At 40.9% G+C, this 26,289-nt stretch overlaps 1 protein-coding gene across 11 annotated transcripts in view; it reads left to right on the top strand.

Annotated features, from left to right (window-relative positions):
• The window catches only part of LOC130290250 (cytochrome P450 2F2-like), a 331,651-nt gene that overhangs the window by 190,478 nt on the left and 114,884 nt on the right, over nucleotides 1-26,289 (top strand). For all 11 annotated transcript variants that reach the window (XM_056537611.1, XM_056537606.1, XM_056537607.1 and 8 more), the window contains 3 exons: nucleotides 12,573-12,714; nucleotides 12,815-12,999; nucleotides 13,113-13,254. In XM_056537611.1, coding sequence (XP_056393586.1) covers nucleotides 12,573-12,714; nucleotides 12,815-12,999; nucleotides 13,113-13,254 — 469 coding nt within the window. The remainder of the gene's footprint in view (nucleotides 1-12,572; nucleotides 12,715-12,814; nucleotides 13,000-13,112; nucleotides 13,255-26,289) is intronic.

Below are 26,289 nucleotides of genomic sequence, written 5' to 3'. Positions count from 1 at the left end.
TATAAAAATACAATGTTAATTAAACTGCACGGTCAATGGCGTACACATAATAAATTCCATAGTCCAAAATTGCAAATTTTTGGTCACTTTGTATACCCTAGAAAAATGTATACTAAGTGATCAAAAAGTCCCATCAAAACAAAAATGGTACCGATAAAGCCCGGTAAGCCCTCATACCGCCCCGTATACGGAAAATAAAAAAGTTATAGGGGTCAGAAGATGACAATTTTAAACATACTAATTTTGGTACATTAATACAGGTTCTAGCATATGTCGTGTATGATCCCCCTTGCCTTAGTGGCATATATTCGGGGGTACACTGATTCCTTCCTAGATACAAGGGAACTCATAATGCTAGGTATACAAAAAGAAAATCAAGTTCAGACACCACCTTAATAATTAAAATCATGATTTTATTAAAGCAATTTTTAAAAACAATGTAAACAGACGCCAATGATTGGAGATGGGATTAAGGTTAAATTCCAGTACAAAAAAATAGGGCTACTGCCAGCTACAATAGGCTTCCATATAATATGGTATAAAAGGTAATCAGTATGGTTTCTCAGTCTCTTAGAGAACTGCACTTCACATAAATTATTCCTGCTAAAGTCCTCTATGTGCGGTATATATAGTATACACTTACCACAATTGTGGGTATTACTAAATATTAAACCAATTCAGTAAAGTGCCTGAGTATATTACAATGCAAATGTGCATATACATACAGTGTATTAATATAATGATATTGCACAACAGTAATATAACGATATAGTAATCACTCAAGCACTATCCATGGATACATGCAGACTAAAAAGACACATAGAAAATAATTAAATTAAGTGCATATAGTAACCTTACCCATATTGAGCAGCAGCGCCCTGACCCCTACGATCGTTTCGGTTTCCCTTTATCAAGAGGTACTGAGGTAAGTGTATACTATATATACCGCACATAGAGGACTTTAGCAGGAATAATTTATGTGAAGTGCAGTTCTCTAAGAGACTGAGAAACCATACTGATTACCTTCTACACCATATTATATGCAAGCCTATTGTAGCTGACAGTAGCCCTATTTTTTTGTACTGGAATTTAACCTTAACCCCTTAACGACGCAGGACGTATATTTACGTCCTGCGCCGGCTCCCGCGATATGAAGCGGGATCGCGCCGCGATCCCGCATCATATCGCATCGGTCCCGGCGCTCATCAACGGCAGGGACCCGCGGCTAATACCACACATCGCCGATCGCGGCGATGTGCGGTATAAACCCTATAGAAGCGGCGGTCAAAGCTGACCGCCGCTTCTAAAGTGAAAGTGACCCGGCTGCTCAGTCGGGCTGTTCGGGACCGCCGCGGTGAAATCGCAGCGTCCCGAACAGCTGACAGGACACCGGGAGGGCCCTTACCTGCCTCCTCGGTGTCCGATCGGCGAATGACTGCTCCGTGCCTGAGATCCAGGCAGGAGCAGTCAAGCGCCGATAACACTGATCACAGGCGTGTTAATACACGCCTGTGATCTATGTAAAAGATCAGTGTGTGCAGTGTTATAGGTCCCTATGGGACCTATAACACTGCAAAAAAATGTAAAAAAAAAGTGTTAATAAAGGTCATTTAACCCCTTCCCTAATAAAAGTTTGAATCACCCCCCTGTTCCCATAAAAAAAAATAAAACAGTGTAAAAAAAATGTCCAAACTATAAAAATATATCATTAATTAAACCGCACGGTCAATGGCGTACGCGCAAAAAAATTCCAAAGTCCTAAAAAGCGTATTTTGGTCACTTTTTATACCATTAAAAAATGAATAAAAAGTAATCAAAAATTCCGATCAAAACAAAAATCATACTGATAAAAACTTCAGATCACGGCGCAAAAAATGAGCCCTCATACCGCCCTGTACGTGGAAAAATAAAAAAGGGGTCAGAAGATGACATTTTTTAAACGTATAAATTTTCCAGCATGTAGTTATGATTTTTTCCAGAAGTGCGACAAAATCAAACCTATATAAGTAGGAGATCATTTTAATCATATGGACCTACAGAATAATGATAAGGTGTAATTTTTACCAAAATATGCACTGCGTAGAAACGGAAGCCCCCAAAAGTTACAAAATGGCGTTTTTTCTTCGATTTTGTCGCACAATGATTTTTTTTTCCGTTTTGTTGTGAATTTTTGGGTAAAATGACTAATTTCACTGCAAAGTAGAATTGGCAATGCAAAAAATAAGCCATAATATGGATTTTTAGGTGGAAAATTGAAAGAGTTATGATTTTTAAAAGGTAAGGAGGAAAAAACGAAAGTGCAAAAACGGAAAAACCCTGAGTCCTTAAGGGGTTAATCCCATCTCCAATCATTGACGTCTGTTTACATTGTTTTTAAAAATTGCTTTCAGAAAATCATGATTTTAATTATTAAGGTGAACTCGATTTTCTTTTTGTATACATAATTTTGGTACATGGATGTATAATTTTTTTTTGTAGTAAAATAAAATAAAACCAATATAAATTGGCTATCATTGTAACCGTATGGACCTAAAGAATAAAGATATGGTGTCACTTTTACCAAAAAGTTCACTGTGTAGAATAGGAAGCCCCCAAATTTACAAAATTGCATTTTTTTCCCAATTTTGCCCCACAAATATTTTTTTTCTGGTTTTGCTGTAAATTTGGTGGTGAAATGATTGATGTCACAAAAAACAAGCCCTCATATGGGTCTGTAGGTGCAAAATTGGAAGCTTTCTGATTTTTAGAAGGTGAGGAGGAAAATATGAAAGTGCAAAAATGAAAAAACCTGTGGTCCTTAGGTAGTAGGATGTCTGTTCTGGGTAAGCTTAATTCCTGTGAACTATAAGATGACATCATTACCTGCTATTTTGCAATTCGCCCAAAACAAATATCAAAATGTTCATGGAGAATTGGTAATATATGTGTATAATTTTTAAAGGGGTACTCCACTGGAAAAAAAAATGTTTTTAATCAACTGGTGCCAAAAAGTTAAACAGATTTGTAAATTACTTCCATTTAAAAATCTTAATCCTTCCAGTACTTATGAGCTACTGTATGTTCCAGAGAAAGTTCTTTTCTTTCTGAATTTTCTTTCTGTCTGACCACAGTTCTCTCTGCTGACACCCCTGTCCATTTTAGGAACTGTCCAGAGTAGGAGCAAATCCCCATTGCAAACCAATCACACTCTGGACAGTTCCTAAAATGAACAGAGGTGTCAGCAGAGAGCACTGTGGTCAGACCGAAAGGAAATTAAAAAAGAAAAGAACTTCGTGCGTAGCACACAGCAGCTGATAAGTACTGGAAGGATTAAGATTTTTACTTAGAAGTAAATTACAAATCTGTTTAGCTTTCTGGCACCAGTAGATAAAATAAATAAATAAATGTTTTCCAGGGGAGTACCCCTTTAAAGAAAACATGAGCAGGCAAAACACATTTCTTTTTATTTCTATGGGATTCATATTAAATTGTAGGTTATAACAGAATGGCACAAAACAAAACAGGTCTTGTGCAATAGTTGTCTAAGAGGCCCCAAATTCTTACAGGTGGCATAGCTGCCCATTCATGTTGCCAAAATGCCTATGGATCATGCAAAGTCTCCCCTGAGTGGCTTAATGATATTAAAGGAATACTGTAGTGGAATATAACTTATCACCTATCCGAAGGATAGGTGATAAGTTATAGATAGCAGGGGTCCATCTGCTGGGACCCCCGCGATCTCCTGCATGGGGCCGCGGCAGTCCGCAGCGGTCACACCCCCCGCAATCTGTAACTGATCCCCTATCCTTAAGATAGGGGATAAGTTATATTCCAATACAGTATTCCTTTAAGAACTGGAGACTGATGGTCACTACAGAATCATTCCATTTTCTTCTGCAACCACTTGACTAGGGGATATTATAGCTGCTGTAACCTACCTCCCACCAACCCCTTTGTCCCCATAACAACCCCTTACCTTAAACACGACAGACACAATGTTGGTGGTAACAAGGCCACAGCAGCCCCTTTATTAAATAACACAATTAAAACGTTGTAATGGAACTATAGTATGAACATCATACATAAACATTGTATAAACATCCTTAAACATAATTTAACATAAGTTAACATGTCCCTAATACATGAGGAGGAGGACCTGAAGGCACTGTTACCGAGCCCAAACTAGAATGGGGCCTCCCTTACTCCTAGCCGTGAGCACCTGCACAGGAGCACCGTTTTGTGAGGCCCCCCGACCATCCTGGGACCCATGTCCCCTTGAAGAATTTCTCCATCGGGCTGGGAACCGCTCCCAGCCCACCTCCACACTGTATCCCATCACCTCCATGCCATCCACATGTACCTCCAGGTCTCTCTCCTGCCACCGCCACAACGGCGACAAGTGACACCTCACTAGTCACCGTTCCTCCACAAACTAAGGGCTCTTTCCACTACCTCTCGAATCTCCAAAATCCATAGATCCATTCCCAAAACATTGAGGTGGACCCCATCCTCAGCCATGAACTCCAAAGGGCCCCCCTCCAATTCCCGATGTCGCACCACCAGTCCCCCATTCCGGGCCACGAATTTGCTAATAACCTTATTAACCTTAATCCGAGCCCTATTTAAAGCCACCACCGAACGAGCCTGCCTCCACTTGCGCCTAGCCACTATCTCGGACCACACAACAATCAGGCCAGGAAAGGACGACCACAACCTGAACAAGTCCATCTTGATGTCCCTGATCAGATCGCGCGATCTCCGCACACCCAAATCATTCCCACCCAGGTGTATAACCAGGACATCGGGGGCCCTATCCAAATGGACAAAGAACTGAACCCTGGCCAACAGCTCCGCCCACCTCATTCCCCCCTTACCCAACCAATGCACCTGTCCTGCCGAACTCTCCAAGCCCAACTGGCGGCCCGCCGGGCGAACACCAGCCCTCACCCCGCCCCTCACCACATATGAGTGGCCGACAATCCAAATCAGTCCCGGGCCAGCACCTGAAAGACAAAACAACAAGAACAAACTACCAACCGCACTCCCAAAACACACAGCACTCACACCAAATGAGGACGAACATACAGTTGAAACCTCTCCGACTCCCACCTCCCGATCCGCCGAATGACGTCAGGCCCCAAGCCCCACCGAGACGCCTCGGTGGCCGCCCCGATGCGGAACGAATGAGAGCTATACTCCCTCGCACCGCAACCCACCATCTTCAAACATTTCCGAAAAACCCCAACAAATTGAAAACGCGACAAGAACCCCCCGTCCGCATGCACCAATAGAGGACCCACAACCCCCGTCCGAACTTCCAAAAATGCGGCATAACAAAAAACCGGACACATATCCGAACCCCGCAAAGCCGCCAAACACACAGTCGCCCCACGACCCACCTGATCCGTCTTAGAATAGCGCAAAAAACATCGCAACACCCCATCAGCCAGACTCACATGGGAAAAAAGCAAACCCCCAACACGCCGCTTACTAGGCGCCACCAGTTCCGAAATACGAAACGCCCCAAAAAACGCCAACGCAAACGCCAGCCGAAACAAGCGACACTCATAATCAGAAAAACATATCTCCCCCAACGCCACCCCCAACTGACACAAAAGCGGAAAAGTCACTGGGCGCCTCACATCCCTGGACACCGCCCCTTTCCGAAACCCTCTCAACGCCTGCCGCACCAAAAACGACTTAGAAACATCCGGCAAACCCCGAACTTTAAACCAAAATGCCAAGGCCGACATTCGTCGACCAATTCCCGCCGGAGACACCCCTTCGCAAAACGCCCTACCAACATAAAACAACAAGGCCGCCTCCCATTCAGCGGGGACGCCCGCGATTGACAACTGCCCCACCAGCTTCTCCCAGTCTGACCACCAGCGCCGATAAGCCGACCAAGTGGCCTGGCACACTGAGCGGCCGACCAAAGCAAGCGCCACCTCTAAACCAGACGCCACAGCCATTCCGGACACGGAAGGCCGGTCACCTCTGCCTCCGGCGCCAGTTCCCGGAAACGGTCCCACTGTAGACGAGAGAGAGCGTCAGCCACCGCATTATCCACCCCCGGTACATGCAACGCCACCACTTGTGAATTAAGTTCCAACACCCTTAACACCAAATGCCGCAGCAACGTAACCACGGGCGGAGAACTCGCCGTCTGGTTGTTAATGGCCAAGACCACCCCCATGTTATCACAATGGAAACACACCTTCCGATTGCGAAACATCTCACCCCACACAAACACCGCCACCACAATCGGGAACAGCTCCAGGAATGCAAGGTTTTTCGTCAACCCCGCCTCCTGCCACTCACCCGGCCATTGCCCCACGCACCACTGACCCTGAAGAAAAGCCCCAAACCCGTAGCACCCTGCCGCATCGGTATACAAGTCCAAATCCACCCTCGACACCGGCTTCCCCATCACCACCGAACGGCCATTATACCGACTCAGAAAAACCTGCCACACCCCCAGGTCCGCCCGCAACCCAGCCGACAGCCGCACATAGTGGTTAGGCCGCGAGACACCCGCCGTAGCCGCAGCGAGACGCCTGCAAAAAACACGCCCCATAGGCATGATCCGGCACGCAAAATTGAGACGGCCCAACAAAGATTGGACCTCCCGCAGTTGCAACTTGCGAACCCGACATGCCCTCCCCACCGCCTCCCTCAGTTCTCCCAGCTTATCCTCGGGCAGCCGACACTCCATGGCTACCGTGTCGATCACTATGCCCAAAAATTTAACCGAGGTAGACGGGCCTTCCGTCTTTTCAGGCGCCAACGGGACGCCAAACCAACCCGACACCCGCTCCATTTCCCGCAGCAAAATCGCACATACCCTAGACCCAGCCGGGCCCAAAAAAAGGAAGTCGTCCAGGTAATGTAGAACCGACTCCAAACCTGACTCACTCCGCACCACCCACTCCAAAAAGGAACTAAACTGCTCGAAAAACGCACAGGAAACAGAGCAGCCCATAGGTAAACACAAATCCACAAAAAACCGACCCCCCAAACAGCACCCCAACAACGCAAAGCTGTCCGGGTGTACCGGCAAAAGACGAAACGCCGCCTCAATATCCGTCTTAGCCAACAACGCCCCCCTGCCGTACTTCCGGACCCACACCAGTGCCGCATCAAACGAGGTGTAAGACACAGCGCAAAGCGCCGGGTCAATGCCATCATTCACCGACCCCCCAACTGGATGGGAGAGGTGATGAATAAGGCGAAACTTGTTGGGTTCTTTCTTAGGGACCAAGCCCAATGGGGAGACCCGCAAGCCCATTAACGGAGGCGACTCGAACGGTCCAGCCATCCGACCCAACGACACCTCCTTCAACAACTTTTCCTCAACTAAATCCGCGCGGGCCAACGCCGAAACCAGATTCCGAACTGCCCCATTACCGTACCCCATCCCCTCGAAGGGGATCCGAAAACCCTCCGTAAACCCAGACCTCAAAAATTCCGCCACAACCCTATTTGGGTACCTGGCGAGGAAAGGTGCCATCCTTCCCACCTGCACCGGGGTCGCCCCTCTTCGCGTCAACCTCTCCCAGTCTCCCTCTTCCCCGCCGGAAACAGCGCGACAGCCCGTGTCCTCCCACGTCGCAGCCCGAACATTCGTGTTTAAACCGGCACTCAGCGCCGAACTTGCAATTCCCTTCATTGAATTGCCAACACACTCCTTTTCCGGCCCCCGCCGACCGCCCAGACCCAGAACCAGCCCCCCCTGCGCCGTCCCGAAAGGACTGCAAGCCACCCCCCCCACGCGGAGCGGCCATCAGCCGCATCCACAGCCCAATATCTTTATGGTCCCACCGCAGGTCAGGACGCACCGCCATACGCTGACGAAATTGTTCGTCGTACCGAAGCCACGCCGAACCCCCGTACACCCTGTACGCCTCCCCCACCGCATCCATGTAACAAAAGAGACCGGAGCAATGCTCCGGCGACTTTTCCCCCACCACACAGGCCAAAATTGCGAAGGCCTGAAGCCAATTCGAGAACGTCCGCGGTATCAGCCGGTACCGCCGACGCTCCTCCTCCTCCACCTTCTCCAACCGTTTCGACTCATCCGGACGCACTCTATCCAGGTTAAATTTTTCGAGCGGGAGTAGCGAAAAAATATCCACGTACTCCCGCTTCCAAATTTTCTCCCTCACTTCGGCCCTGAGGTGCGCGCCTAAGGGGCCCTCAAAGCACACATAAACCTCCCCCCTAGCCGCATCCGCCAAACGAACCCCCCCACCGGACCCCGAAGCCGCTACCACCGGGGGAGTCCCCACCTGCTGAACCCCCGCGCCACCCCCAGAAACCACCCCCAGCGCCACCCCTGGAGCCACCTGCCCCCCAGGTCCCTCAGCTGCGCCCCACACAGGTAACGGCGACCCACCCACGTACAACCCGCTACCCCGCAACAAAGCATGCAACCCATCAACAAAAAACTGCAATCCCCCCAACCCACCCGCCCCCGCCCCCAAACCCGCCGAACTGGAGACATTGGTGTACTCACCGGACCTCACCGGCACCGAACCAGCGGCCGTAGCTCCAGCTGCAGGACGACTCCGGATCTCCTGGACTTGACTCACGGCGACAACAGTAGGAGGAGCCAGGGGAACCCTGCCCGCGTGGATAGCAGCATCACCGGACGAATCTCCACCAGCAGCAACTTCAGCACCCTCGGGCCTCCGGACCCCGCTACCACCCGCGCCCGCTACAACCCCGAAGGGGAGCAGGGGATTGGCCAGCGGATCCAGAGGAAGAACCGGCACCTCCGCCAGCAGCAGGTCGTCGTCGCTGGCATCACTAGGGGCGGGGCTGATCTCCTCACCTCCACACACTGCAGCCCCCCCCGCCGCAGCCGCAGCCGGACGCACTCTTGGAGCCCGCCGACCTCCTCCCAAGGAAGAGGCCGCAGGCGCACGATGAACTTCGGCCTGTGTCACCACCAGGCCAGCCGAGGCCCGCCCCTCCGGCTGAGGGGCGGGGTCAGTCAGGGCACGTGCCGTCCTCCGTCCTCTGGCCTGCTCCCTCGCCACCGGAACCTCCGGGGAGCAGGCCGCCGATCCACGCTCCCTCCGACGAGCCCGGGGCGCACCACCAGCACGCCCCGCATTCCGCCCTGCCGCACCGGCAAGCGCGGCAGGCAAACCCTCAGGCCGCACACCACTGGCCTCCCCGGTCCTCCCGCCAGCGGCAGCGGCCGAAGGGCTCACCCGCCGTCGCCGCGCAGAAGGAGAGGTGTCAGGGGACAAGCGCGCAGGCGGACGAGAGCGCCGGCCGCTAGACCGGGACCCGGGCTCCGCCACCGGCTGCACCATCGGAGCAGCGTAAGCGGGGAACTGCTCCGCAAACCACTGGGGCCCACGAAGCAGCGCCTCCTCTCTCACCCTCCGCAGAATCTCCTCCATCACAGGTCAGGTAGGGAGCACTGTACACTTTCCTTCCTGCGTCCCGACTGACCCTAACTTCCTATTCCTTCCCTATATCCCCCTTCTTAACTCCTCCCTTTCCTCTAACAGCTTCCCGCTCAACTCCATTTAACCCTATCCCTGCTGCATAATTCCCCTGTCATGTGCCCCTCCAGTCCTATTCTATCCCTTCCAGGGCATTCTGAACAGTAAGCCTTGGACAGGAAAAAATTGTATGGGAGAGCACATGATAAGGGGTGGGGTTAAAAAGCAGGAAGGGGTTAAAAAGGGGGGGTGATTCTTAGGTGATGAGGAAAAGGGGGAGGAGCAGTATAGGGGGCTTTAAAGGCTGGGGCACGGAGGGGGAGGGGACCAGTCTGCAGGACAGAGCCACAGGAGAACGTTCCCACCCGCCTGCCCCGAGGTTCGGTTTTAGTTGTCACGGCAGTGGGAGTAGGGGCAAGGCTTGGAGGCACACTTGGAGATTTATGCTGGATGCAATGATTGGTTGGCTGGGTGACGGTACCCAGCTTGGTGATTACCTTGCGGGCATGGGGCCCCAGGGAGGCGTAGGGGCTCTGAAAATGGTGCCCCGGGGTCCAGTGACCTACGGCCAGGGGAAAAGTAGGAGGCCCCTTTCAGGTGGATTGAGGATGGGGAGAGTGTGCGAGGTGCCTCCAGGTCTTACAAGTGTCAGGTGACATCTGCTGTGCCATGTCTCTGCTGTGCACCCTGGACTTCCTCCTCTGGACTCTCTCTTGCTGCTTCAGCCATTGCTGCAGTTCTCTCTCTGCCTTCTAGGGGCTGCACAAGCACTGGGTCAATTGGAGTAAAATGATACCAATAATTACATATTACATATTGATTTTCTATTATTGTAATACTTAAAAAAATAATAATAATAAGTGTGCTTAAAATCGCCCTATTCTGATTCTTTTTTTTTCCTGTCATAGGACTGTTTTAGGGCACTGTGATCTGTAGTTTTTATTGGCAACATTTTGGTTTAGATGGGATTTTTTTAAATCACTTATTATTTATTATTTCTAGGATGTGATGTGACCAAAATCAATTTTGGACTTTGGTATTGGTTTGTGTTTATGCAGTTTGGAAATAACTAAATATTATTAGTTTAAACAATTCTGAACATGGTGATACCTAATAGGTTTATTTTATTTTATTTAAAAAAAAATATTTTATGATTTGAACTTCTTTTAGGGGGAGGTGCTTTTTATGTTTCTTACCAGAGCTTTTTTGATTACTATTGCTCATTCGATTGGTTACACTGTTCAATGCTAAGTGTCTGAGGTAGACTGTATTAGAGGAGCACCTATTGCTGGCACGGAGGTAAACAGGAGACCTCTGACAGTCTTCTTAAGTCATCAGACCTCTGCGATCACATTGCGTGCCTGTCATTTTAGCTTTTGGATGTTGTGATCAGCATTGATCAAGGCATCTAAAAGGTTAAATGAAGGACATCAATGTGATTGCTGATGTTTATCATTAGCTGTGAGTGGCTGCCGATATACATAAGGTAAATATACAGAGCAGAGGTCAATAAACCGAAAATCAGGCAACGAATGTGTGATTTGTATACGTCATTATAACCTAATGGCGTCCAGATAGTATATAGGCGCTTATTAGTGAAATTCCAAAACAGGTAATCACATACAAAAAGAAGAAAAAAAAAGTCACTTGAGTGGTTCTAGATATAATGAAAAACTTTATTTCCATAAAAATTAAATTCATAAATAGACAAAAAATGACACAAAGGAGGAAACAAACATCAATAAACAAAATGACATCACCGGACACTACACTTAGACTAGTAAAGAGAAGAGCAGCACAACAAATAATATACATAAAGGAGTAATATATTGCACAGAGTATCAGCACAGACAAAACAAAGGTATGCAATGTACCTAATGATACACGGATGATATGTCAGTCAGTGAAGTCCATATCAGGCAAATGCACACTGGAGGAGAAACAGACGACCTCTTCCCTAGCTGTTCCCTAGCTGTTCCCTTGCTGTTCCCTTGCTGTTCCCTAGCTGTTCCCTAGCTGTTCCCTAGCTGTTCCCTAGCTGTTCCCTAGCTGTTCCCTTGCTGTTCCCTAGCTGTTCCCTAGCTGTTCCCTAGCTGTTCCCTAGCTGTTCCCTAGCTGTTCCCTTGCTGTTCCCTTACTGTTCGTGCGGCTTTACTTAGCACATGGATTTACAATGATGGGGAGGACTCTTAGACACAGTGCAAGTGTACTCCATCAAGTGTACTTTCCTACAGAAAGTGTACTCCATCAAAAGTACTTTCCTACAGCAAGTGTACTCCATCAAGGGTACTTTCCTACAGCAAGTGTACTCCATCAAGGGTACTTTCCTACAGCAAGTGCACTCCATCAAGGGTACTTTCCTACAGCAAGTGTACTCCATCAAGTGTACTTTCCTACAGCAAGTGTACTCCATCAAGGGTACTTTCCTACATCAAGGGTACTCCATCAAGGGTACTTTCCTACAGCAAGGGTACTCCATCAAGGGTACTTTCCTACAGCAAGTGTACTCCATCAAGGGTACTTTCCTACAGCAAGGGTACTCCATCAAGTGTACTTTCCTACAGCAAGTGTACTCCATCAAGGGTACTTTCCTACAGCAAGTGTACTCCATCAAGGGTACTTTCTTACAGCAAGTGTACTCCATCAAGGGTACTTTCCTACAGCAAGGGTACTCCATCAGGCCCAGATAATAGCAGTCTGATAACAGCACTCACTCCATACACCTCCGGCACAGGCGTTATGTAATTGTACGGCATGCGCTGCCAACTACGTCCAATGTTGTCTAGGGGTTAAATAAAAGACAGCTTTTTTTCACAATTATTCACATTTTCTAAATCAATGCCAACATTTCAGAATTTCTGCTAGGGTATGCAAACTTTTAAGCAACAACTTGTATATTGTCAGGCACTTGCAGAGGCATAGCTTGTAGTGTCTGGGCCCCAATGCAAAATCTGCAACAGGGCCCCATATGCCAATTATATTACTGGTCTCTAATGGGGCAGATGTACTTTGGAGCCCCCTTAGGCACCAGGGCGCAGGTGGGACAGTTACCTCTATATCTATGCCCCTGGGCACTTGTTATTATTGTATACAGTGCACTGAATCCTCTTATCTACATTGCTTCTTCAATCACAGGAAAAGAACAATGAAAAAACATTCTACAATCCTGATACTTTGGTGATGTGCTCTTTAATCTTATTCTTTGGTGGAACAGAAACAGTGAGCGCCACCTTCAGATTTACATTATTATTTGTCATGAAACACCCCAGTGTAGCAGGTATGTACCTAATGTAGGATAGAATGTAAAAGCATGTGCAAAGTGATGAGAAAAGCCTTCAAAAACGATACATATAAAATAATTTTTTTCTTTTTCTTAGCAAAGGTCTACGGGGAAATAGACAGTGTTATTGGCCAGCGTCCACCCAATTACGAGGACAGACACAGCATGCCTTACACCGTAGCTTTTCTATATGAAATCCAGCGGTATGCTGATGTGGTACCATTAGCTCTTCCCCATGAATTGACCATGGATACTCAGATTTATAATTATAAATTCAAGAAGGTAAAAAAAACTAACAAGCTAAATAGAGACAAAAATATATATATATATATATATATATAAAAACTAAATTATAGTATAGAAACCTTTTCATTTGATAATTTTTGTAACCACAGGGAACAGTGTTCACACCAGTCCTCACAAGTGCACACAATGACAAGACACAGTTTGATAACCCGGAGAATTTCGACCCCAAACACTTTTTGGATGAAAATGGGAAACTTATAAAAAATGAGGCCCTGATGCCATTTTCTGCAGGTAAGGGGGAAGTCAGACTGAAATGGGGGGATTTCATGGTTGTACATGGGCTGGCAGCTCTCCTGACATGTCTATTATAGAAAATACTTGGATTCTCTATAAAGAAAAAATTTCAGAGCATCTTTATCTTAGAACTCTGTGCTGTGCCATACCTCTGTAATTTTTCCTTAAATTAATGAATGAATTGACAACTGGGAGTTAGCATTCAATTTGTCTATAGGGAGTGCCCCTCACAGTCAGACACTGATATTACTGATCAAACAGTGCGTACGCCAAAGGATAGGGGATAACATGTCTGATCAAGTGGGGTCCAGCCGCTGGGACTCCCCTGCGATCTCCACCCAACACCCCAGTAATGCACTGGGCACTCTCCACTCCATGCTGGATTACAAGCGAGCACACCTGTTACCCCCTTCCATATATTTCCCATAGACAGGAAAGGGGTACTCCAGGGAACTAAACTCATAGCCCATCCTTTCCATCTCATCAACCTATTTAATTGTCTAAATATCAATGATTAACTATATAGAACAGTCCTCCCTCTTTTGTTGTCACTTACATGCATGAAGTAAGGGAATCACATCAGCCAGCCATCCACTCTGTCTCTGTCCAAAGCCCTTGCTGAAAGCAGCCCCCTCCTGAGAGGCACAGACCACATGGTTTCTGCCCTGCACTGATGAGTCATTCTCCCTATAGTACTGAGATCTGGTAGGTGTGTGCAGCCTTAGCCAATCTGACACAGATTCTCTGTAAGCTGCTCAGAGCAGGAGGGTGGGGGCTGCTCTTAGAGAGTGAGCTGCCTGGCTGAGCAGCGCTGCAATGATTGCTGGGAGATGTAGGCAAGGAGAGAGAAGGATGGCAAAGAATATCAAGCAGACAGAGAAGCATATCAGACAGGATGGTTTACATGGAACATATCCAGGTGATTTGATAGCTTTGATTTTTTTTTTATACATATTCTTCCCTGGAGTACCCCTTTAATGAAGGAGGGGAGGTGTGACAACCACAGCCATCTGAAGCCTAGCACAGCCGGCATTCTGAACATAAACGTTCGATTACCTGTATAGCCTGTATAGCTTTACCACTGGATTTGCTATGGAGGAGCTCTCTGATAGGGAGGGCAAGTTTAGTCAGTGTTATTGCTTCCCTCCCAGAGATCGCAAAGATCACTTTTCGGGGAGAGGTAGGAATTCCAGAGTCTATAGGAGAGGGGGACATGCTAGGCGTGTGCTCACGCCAAGAAGCAGGATTTTTGATGTTCCATTACTCCAGTGCAGTCCACTGTTATGTATGTAACTTTTTTTTTTTGTTTCCATAGATTTTGTAGTAAAATTAGTGATATCATTATAAAGTACAATTGGTGTAGCAAAACACAAGCCCTGATATGGGTCTGTATGTGGTAAATTGAAAGCATTATGGCTATTAGAAGGTGAGGAGGAATAAATGAATACACAAAAATGAAAAAACGCTGCATTCTTAAGAGGTTAAAGGGGTACTCCCGGGGAAAACGTATTATTTTTTTTTTTTAAATCAACTTGAGCCAGAAAGTTAAACAGATTTGTAAATAATGTCTCTTAAAAAAATCTTAATCCTTCCAGTATTTTTTAGGGGCTGTATACTACAGAGGAAATGTTTTTCTTTTTTGATTTCTCTTATGTCACGACCACAGTGCTCTTTGCTGACCTCTGCTGTCCATTTTAGGAACTGTGTAGATAAATATAATGAAGAAATTATATGACCAGTCCTCAAGGATATTGAAAAGGGTAAAAAGGAGAAAGAATAGAAAGGAAGAAGCAAAAAGATGGAGATAAAAGATATGGAAAAATTGACAGATAGTAGATCACAAATAAAAGTGAGAAATATATGGAAATTAAACTGATGCTGACTACAGTAATCCTATCTTGATTACAGTGATAATAAAAATACCTGCAAAATATAACTTAAACAATCATGTACATTTATTGAAAATAATATTAAAACACCTGGGCAGGGCCCTTGCCCAGGTATTAGAAATATGCTTAAAAAAAATTTGCTTATAATTTTTTTTTTTAAATGATAGATTGCCAACCTTCTTATAAAAATAATTGTTTATAAAATATTGTATATAAGATAGCAGCCAATGACCAAAGTCAATGTAATAGTTCTAATCAATTTTAGCAGCCACAGTAGTTGGGATTGTTCATCTCATGAAGCCAATGTACTGTATTGGTAACAAAATGGATACAAAGTGTCCGTTAAATGTAGCAGATGAGATGAGCGATTCAGTTATACCTTCCACTTTACTTCAAAGAACGATCACAGTATTAGGACATTCAGAGCGGTACCTTATTTGTAGTCTTCACCGTGTTGCATGGCAGCTGACTGTCTCCGGAGCGGCAGACTCCTGGAGACTGGGATGAATCAGCGCCCGCACGGACTAAAACGAGGGCAACCACCAACCTTGCATAGGTGCAGGGGTTCCTCCAGGAAGGCGTATGTGGAGGTACGTTGGTCCCAAATGATGAGATGTTGTTCTCTGTGGTGTAGAGAGCCGGCATCCAATATGAAGCAGTGGGTGAATGGAGTTATGCTGGGCACTATTCGCCCGTCGGCCTAAGGAGTAGCGATCGGCTGTGAGCCGGCGTCCACGTGGTGTGAATAGCGCGCTATTCAAAAGTGGGCCACGAGTCTGGGTACTGCAGCGCTGGCAAGGCGGTATCGCCTGACTTGGTGGCTGATATAAACAAAAGATGGTTGTGGCAATACTTAAAGATTGAGACTAAACGCATTTCACCACAATTGTGGTATTTCTCAGTAGCCTTAATATATTAGCTATATTAACTATAAATGCACATACCCCAACTATAAATGCACATACCCCAACTATAAATGCAGATACCCCAACTATAAATGCACATACCCCAACTATAAATGCACATACCCCAACTATAAATGCAGATACCCCAACTATAAATGCACATACACTAACTATAAATGCACATACCCTAGATATAAATGCACATACCCTAACTATAAATGCACATACCCTAACTATAAATGCACATACACTAACTATAAATGCACATACACTAACTATAAATGCACATACACTAACTATAAATGCACATACACTAACTATAAATGCACATACCCCAACTATAAATGCACATACCCCAACTATAAATGCAGATACCCCAACTATAAATGCACATACACTAACTATAAATGCACATACCCTAGATATAAATGCACATACCCTAACTATAAATGCACATACCCTAACTATAAATGCACATACCCCCACTATAAATGCACATACCCCAACTATAAATGCACATACACTAACTATAAATGCACATACACTAACTATAAATGCACATACACTAACTATAAATGCACATACACTAACTATAAATGCACATACACTAACTATAAATGCACATACCCTAACTATAAATGCACATACACTAACTATAAATGCACATACCCCAACTAGAAATGCACATACACTAACTATAAATGCATATACACTAACTATAAATGCACATACAACTATAAATGCACATACCCCAACTATAAATGTACATACACTAACTATAAATGCACATACACTAACTATAAATGCACATACCCTAACTATAAATGCACATACCCCAACTATAAATGCACATACACTAACTATAAATGCACATACACTAACTATAAATGCACATACCCTAACTACACATGCACATACACTAACTATAAATGCACATACCCTAACTATAAATGCACATACCCCAACTATAAATGCACATACCCCAACTATAAATGCACATACACTAACTATAAATGCACATACACTAACTATAAATGCACATACACTAACTATAAATGCACATACACTAACTATAAATGCACATACACTAACTATAAATGCACATACCCCAACTATAAATGCACATACACTAACTATAAATGCATATACACTAACTATAAATGCACATACAACTATAAATGCATATACGCTAACTATAAATGCACATATTCCAACTATAAATGCACATACCCCAACTATAAATGCACATACCCTAACTATAAATGCACATACTCCAACTATAAATGCACATACCCCAACTATAAATGTACATACACTAACTATAAATGCACATACACTAACTATAAATGCACATACACTAACTATAAATGCACATACACTAACTATAAATGCACATACACTAACTATAAATGCACATACCCCAACTATAAATGCACATACACTAACTATAAATGCATATACACTAACTATAAATGCACATACAACTATAAATGCATATACCCTAACTATAAATGCACATACTCCAACTATAAATGCACATACATACCCCAACTATAAATGTACATACACTAACTATAAATGCACATACACTAACTATAAATGCACATACCCTAACTATAAATGCACATACCCCAACTATAAATGCACATACCCCAACTATAAATGCACATACACTAACTATAAATGCACATACACTAACTATAAATGCACATACCCTAACTATAAATGCACATACACTAACTATAAATGCACATACCCCAACTATAAATGCACATACACTAACTATAAATGCATATACACTAACTATAAATGCACATACAACTATAAATGCATATACCCTAACTATAAAGGCACATACTCCAACTATAAATGCACATACCCCAACTATAAATGTACATACACTAACTATAAATGCACATACACTAACTATAAATGCACATACCCTAACTATAAATGCACATACCCCAACTATAAATGCACATACCCCAACTATAAATGCACATACACTAACTATAAATGCACATACACTAACTATAAATGCACATACCCTAACTATACATGCACATACACTAACTATAAATGCACATACCCTAACTATAAATGCACATACCCCAACTATAAATGCACATACCCCAACTATAAATGCACATACACTAACTATAAATGCACATACACTAACTATAAATGCACATACACTAACTATAAATGCACATACACTAACTATAAATGCACATACACTAACTATAAATGCACATACACTAACTATAAATGCACATACACTAACTATAAATGCACATACACTAACTATAAATGCACATATCCCAACTATAAATGCACATACACTAACTATAAATGCATATACACTAACTATAAATGCACATACAACTATAAATGCATGTACCCTAACTATAAATGCACATACTCCAACTATAAATGCACATACCCCAACTATAAATGTACATACACTAACTATAAATGCACATACACTAACTATAAATGCACATACACTAACTATAAATGCGCATACACTAACTATAAATGCACATACCCCAACTATAAATGCACATACACTAACTATAAATGCATATACACTAACTATAAATGCACATACAACTATAAATGCATATACCCTAACTATAAATGCACATACTCCAACTATAAATGCACATACCCCAACTATAAATGTATATACACTAACTATAAATGCACATACACTAACTATAAATGCACATACCCTAACTATAAATGCACATACCCCAACTATAAATGCACATACCCCAACTATAAATGCACATACACTAACTATAAATGCAAATACACTAACTATAAATGCACATACCCTAACTATAAATGCACATACACTAACTATAAATGCACATACCCTAACTATAAATGCACATACCCCAACTATAAATGCACATACCCCAACTATAAATGCACATACACTAACTATAAATGCACATACACTAACTATAAATGCACATACACTAACTATAAATGCACATACACTAACTATAAATGCACATACCCTAACTATAAATGCACATACACTAACTATAAATGCACATACCCCAACTATAAATGCACATACACTAACTATAAATGCATATACACTAACTATAAATGCACATACCCCAACTATAAATGCGCATACACTAACTATAAATGCACATACAACTATAAATGCTTATACCCTAACTATAAAGGCACATACTCCAACTATAAATGCACATACCCCAACTATAAATGTACATACACTAACTATAAATGCACATACACTAACTATAAATGCACATACCCTAACTATAAATGCACATACCCCAACTATAAATGCACATACCCCAACTATAAATGCACATACACTAACTATAAATGCACATACACTAACTATAAATGCACATACCCTAACTATACATGCACATACACTAACTATAAATGCACATACCCTAACTATAAATGCACATACCCCAACTATAAATGCACATACCCCAACTATAAATGCACATACACTAACTATAAATGCACATACACTAACTATAAATGCACATACACTAACTATAAATGCACATACACTAACTATAAATGCACATACACTAACTATAAATGCACATACCCCAACTATAAATGCACATACACTAACTATAAATGCACATACACTAACTATAAATGCACATACAACTATAAATGCATATACCCTAACTATAAATGTACATACTCCAACTATAAATGCACATACCCCAACTATAAATGTACATACACTAACTATAAATGCACATACACTAACTATAAATGCACATACACTAACTATAGATGCACATACCCCAACTTTAAATGCACATACACTAACTATAAATGCATATACACTAACTATAAATGCACATACAACTATAAATGCATATACCCTAACTATAAATGCACATACTCCAACTATAAATGCACATACCCGAACTATAAATGTACATACACTAACTATAAATGCACATACACTAACTATAAATGCACATACCCTAACTATAAATGCACATACCCCAACTATAAATGCACATACCCCAACTATAAATGCACATACACTAACTATAAATGCACATACACTAACTATAAATGCACATACCCTAACTATAAATGCACATACACTAACTATAAATGCACATACCCCAACTATAAATGCACATACACTAACTATAAATGCATATACACTAACTATAAATGCACATACAACTATAAATGCATACACCCTAACTATAAAGGCACATACTCCAACTATAAATGCACATACCCCAACTATAAATGCACATACACTAACTATAAATGCACATACACTAACTATAAATGCACATACCCTAACTATAAATGCACATACCCCAACTATAAATGCACATACCCCAACTTTAAATGCACATACACTAACTATAAATGCACATACACTAACTATAAATGCACATACCCTAACTATACATGCACATACACTAACTATAAATGCACATACCCTAACTATAAATGCACATACCCCAACTATAAATGCACATACCCCAACTTTAAATGCACATACACTAACTATAAATGCACATACACTAACTATAAATGCACATACACTAACTATAAATGCACATACACTAACTATAAATGCACATACCCCAACTATAAATGCACATACACTAACTATAAATGCATATACACTAACTATAAATGCACATACCCCAACTATAAATGCACATACACTAACTATAAATGCATATACACTAACTATAAATGCACATACCCCAACTATAAATGTACATACACTAACTATAAATGCACATACACTAACTATAAATGCACATACACTAACTATAAATGCACATACACTAACTATAAATGCACATACCCCAACTATAAATGCACATACACTAACTATAAATGCATATACACTAACTATAAATGCACATTCAACTATAAATGCATATACCCTAACTATAAATGCACATACTCCAACTATAAATGCACATACCCCAACTATAAATGTACATACACTAACTATAAATGCACATACACTAACTATAAATGCACATACACAAACTATAGATGCACATACCCCAACTATAAATGCACATACACTAACTATAAATGCATATACACTAACTATAAATGCACATACAACTATAAATGCATATACCCTAACTATAAATGCACATACTCCAACTATAAATGCACATACCCCAACTATAAATGCACATACACTAACTATAAATGCACATACACTAACTATAAATGCACATACCCTAACTATAAATGCACATACACTAACTATAAATGCACATACCCCAACTATAAATGCACATACACTAACTTTAAATGCATATACACTAACTATAAATGCACATACAACTATAAATGCATATACCCTAACTATAAAGGCACATACTCCAACTATAAATGCACATACCCCAACTATAAATGCACATACACTAACTATAAATGCACATACACTAACTATAAATGCACATACCCTAACTATAAATGCACATACCCCAACTATAAATGCACATACCCCAACTATAAATGCACATACACTAACTATAAATGCACATACACTAACTATAAATGCACATACACTAACTATAAATACACATACCCTAACTATAAATGTACATACAATAACTATAAATGCACATACACTAACTATAAATGCACATACCCCAACTATAAATGCACATACCCCAACTATAAATGTACATACACTAACCATAAATGCACATACACTAACTATAAATGTACATACCCTAACTATAAATGCACATACCCCAACTATAAATGCACATACCCCAACTATAAATGCACATACACTAACTATAAATGCACATACACTAACTATAAATGCACATACACTAACTATAAATGCACATACCCCAACTATAAATGCACACTAACTATAAATGCACATACACTAACTATAAATGCACATACCCCAACTATAAATGCACATACACTAACTATAAATGCATATACACTAACTATAAATGCACATACAACTATAAATGCATATACCCTAACTATAAATGCACATACTCCAACTATAAATGCACATACCCCAACTATAAATGTACATACACTAACTATAAATGCACATACACTAACTATAAATGCACATACACTAACTATAAATGCACATACACTAACTATAAATGCACATACCCCAACTATAAATGCACATACACTAACTATAAATGCATATACACTAACTATAAATGCACATACAACTATAAATGCATATACCCTAACTATAAATGCACATACCCCAACTATAAATGTACATACACTAACTATAAATGCACATACACTAACTATAAATGCACATACCCTAACTATAAATGCACATACCCCAACTATAAATGCACATACCCCAACTATAAATGCACATACACTAACTATAAATGCAAATACACTAACTATAAATGCACATACCCTAACTATAAATGCACATACACTAACTATAAATGCACATACCCTAACTATAAATGCACATACCCCAACTATAAATGCACATACCCCAACTATAAATGCACATACACTAACTATAAATGCACATACACTAACTATAAATGCACATACCCTAACTATAAATGCACATACCCCAACTATAAATGCACATACCCCAACTATAAATGCACATACACTAACTATAAATGCACATACACTAACTATAAATGCACATACACTAACTATAAATGCACATACCCCAACTATAAATGCACATACACTAACTATATATGAACATACCCTAACTATAAATGCACATACCCCAACTATAAATGCACATACACTAACTATATATGAACATACCCTAACTATAAATGCACATACCCTTACTATAAATGCACATACCTTGTCTATAAATGCACATACACTAAATATAAATGCACATAGCCTAACTATAAATGCACATACCCTTACTATAAATGCACATACACTAACTATAAATGCACATACACTAACTATAAATGCACATACCCTTACTATAAATGCACATACACTAACTATAAATGTACATACACTAACTATAAATGCACATACCCCAATTATAAATGCACATACACTAACTATAAATGCACATACCCCAACTATAAATGCGCATACCCTAACTACAAATGCACATACCCTAACTATAAATGCACATGCCCCAACTATAAATGCACATACACTAACTATAAATGCACATACACTAACTATAAATGCACATACCCTAACTATAAATGCACATACCCTGTCTATGAATGCACATACACTAAATATAAATGCACATACCCTAACTATAAATGCACATACCCTTACTATAAATGCACATACACTAACTATAAATGCACATACCCTTACTATAAATGCACATACACTAACTATAAATGTACATCCCCCAACTATAAATGCACATTCCCTAACTATAAATGCACATACAATAACTATAAATGCACATACCCTAACTATAAATGCACATACACTAACTATAAATGCACATACCCTAACTATAAATGCCCATACCACAACTACAAATGCACATACTCTAACTATAATTGCACATACCCTAACTATAAATGCACATACACTAACTATAATTGCACATACCCTAACTATAAATGCACATACACTAACTATAAATGCACATACCCTAACTATAAATGCACATACCACAACTACAAATGCACATACACTAACTATAAATGCACATACACTAACTATAAATGCACATACCTTAACTATAAATGCACATACCCCAACTACAAATGCACATACTTTAACTATAATTGCACATACCCTAACTATAAATGCACATACACTAACTATAATTGCACATACCCTAACTATAAATGCACATACACTATCTATAAATGCACATACTCTAACTATAAATGCACATACCCTAACTATAAATGCACATACCCTAACTATAAATGCACATACCCCAACTATAAATGCACATACACTAACTATAAATGCACATACACTAACTATAAATGCACATACCCTTACTATAAATGCACATACACTAACTATAAATGCACATACCCTTACTATAAATGCACATACACTAACTATAAATGTACATCCCCCAACTATAAATGCACATTCCCTAACTATAAATGCACATACACTAACTATAAATGCACATACCCTAACTATAAATGCACATACACTATTTATAAATGCACATACCCTAACTATAAATGCACATACCACAACTACAAATGCACATACACTAACTATAAATGCACATACACTAACTGTAAATGCACATACCTCAACTACAAATGCACATACTCTAACTATAATTGCACATACCCTAACTATAAATGCACATACACTAACTATAAATGCACATACCCTAACTATAAATGCACATTCCCTAACTATAAATGCACATACACTAACTATAAATGCACATACCCCAACTATAAATGTACATACACTAACTATAAATGCACATAACCCAATTATAAATGCACATACACTAACTATAAAAGCACATACCCCAACTATAAATGCGCATACCCTAACTATAAATGCACATACACTAACAATAAATGCACATACCCCAACTATAAATGCGCATACCCTAACTATAAATGCACATACTCTAACTATAAATGCGCATACCCTAACTATAAATGCACATACTCTAACTATTAATGCACATACCCTAACTATAAATGCACATACACTAAGTATAAGTGCACATACCTTATCTATAAATGCACATACACTAACTATAAATGCACATACCCTAACTATAAATGCACATACCCCAACTATAAATGCACATACACTAACTATAAGTGCACATACCTTATCTATAAATGCACATACACTACCTATAAATGCACATACCCTAACTATAAATGCACATACACTAACTATAAATGCACATACCTTAGCTATAAATGCACATACACTAACTATAAGTGCACATACCTTATCTATAAATGCACATACACTAACTATCAATGCACATACCCTAACTATAAATGCACATACACTAACTATAAATGCACATACCCTAGCTATAATTGCACATACACTAACTATAAATGCACATACCTTATCTATAAATGCACATACACTAACTATAAATGCACATACCCTAACTATAAATGCACATACACTAACTATAAATGCACATACCCTAGCTATAAATGCACATACACTAACTATAAGTGCACATACCTTATCTATAAATGCACATACACTAACTATCAATGCACATAGCCCAACTATAAATGCACATACACTAACTATAAATGCACATACCCTAACTATAAATGCACATACCCTAGCTATAAATGCACATACACTAACTATATGTGCACATACATTATCTATAAATGCACATACACTAACTATAAATGCACATACCCTAACTATAAATGCACATACCCTAACTATAAATGCACATACCCTAACTATAAATGCACATACCCCAACTACAAATGCACATACACTAACTATAAATGCACATACACTAACTATAAATGCACATACCCCAACTATAAATGCACATACACTAACTATATATGAACATACCTTAACTATAAATGCACATACCCCAACTATAAATACACATACACTAACTATATATGAACATACCCTAACTATAAATGCACATACCCCAACTATAAATGCACATACACTAACTATATATGAACATTCCCTAACTATAAATGCACATACCCCAACTACAAATGCACATACACTAACTATAAATGCACATACACTAACTATAAATGCACATACCCCAACTATAAATGCACATACACTAACTATAAATGCACATACCCTAACTATAAATGAACATACCCTAACTATAAATTTTATATACACTAACAATAAATGTACATACACTAACTATAAATGCACATACCTTAACTATAAATGCACATACCCTAACTATAAATGAACATACACTAACTATAAATGCACATACCCTAACTATAAATGCACTTACACTAACTATAAATGTACATACACTAACTACAAATGCACATACCCCCAATTATAAATGCACATGCACTAACTATAAATGCACATACACTAACTATAAATGCACATACCCTAACTATAAATGCACATACACTAACTATAAATGCACATACCCCAACTATAAATGCACATACACTAACTTTAAATGCATATACACTAACTATAAATGCACATACAACTATAAATGCATATACCCTAACTATAAAGGCACATACTCCAACTATAAATGCACA

The sequence above is a fragment of the Hyla sarda genome, chromosome 9 (assembly GCF_029499605.1).
Source record: "Hyla sarda isolate aHylSar1 chromosome 9, aHylSar1.hap1, whole genome shotgun sequence".
Lineage (NCBI taxonomy): Eukaryota > Metazoa > Chordata > Amphibia > Anura > Hylidae > Hyla > Hyla sarda.
This window is presented reverse-complemented; position numbering and strand designations above follow the sequence as displayed.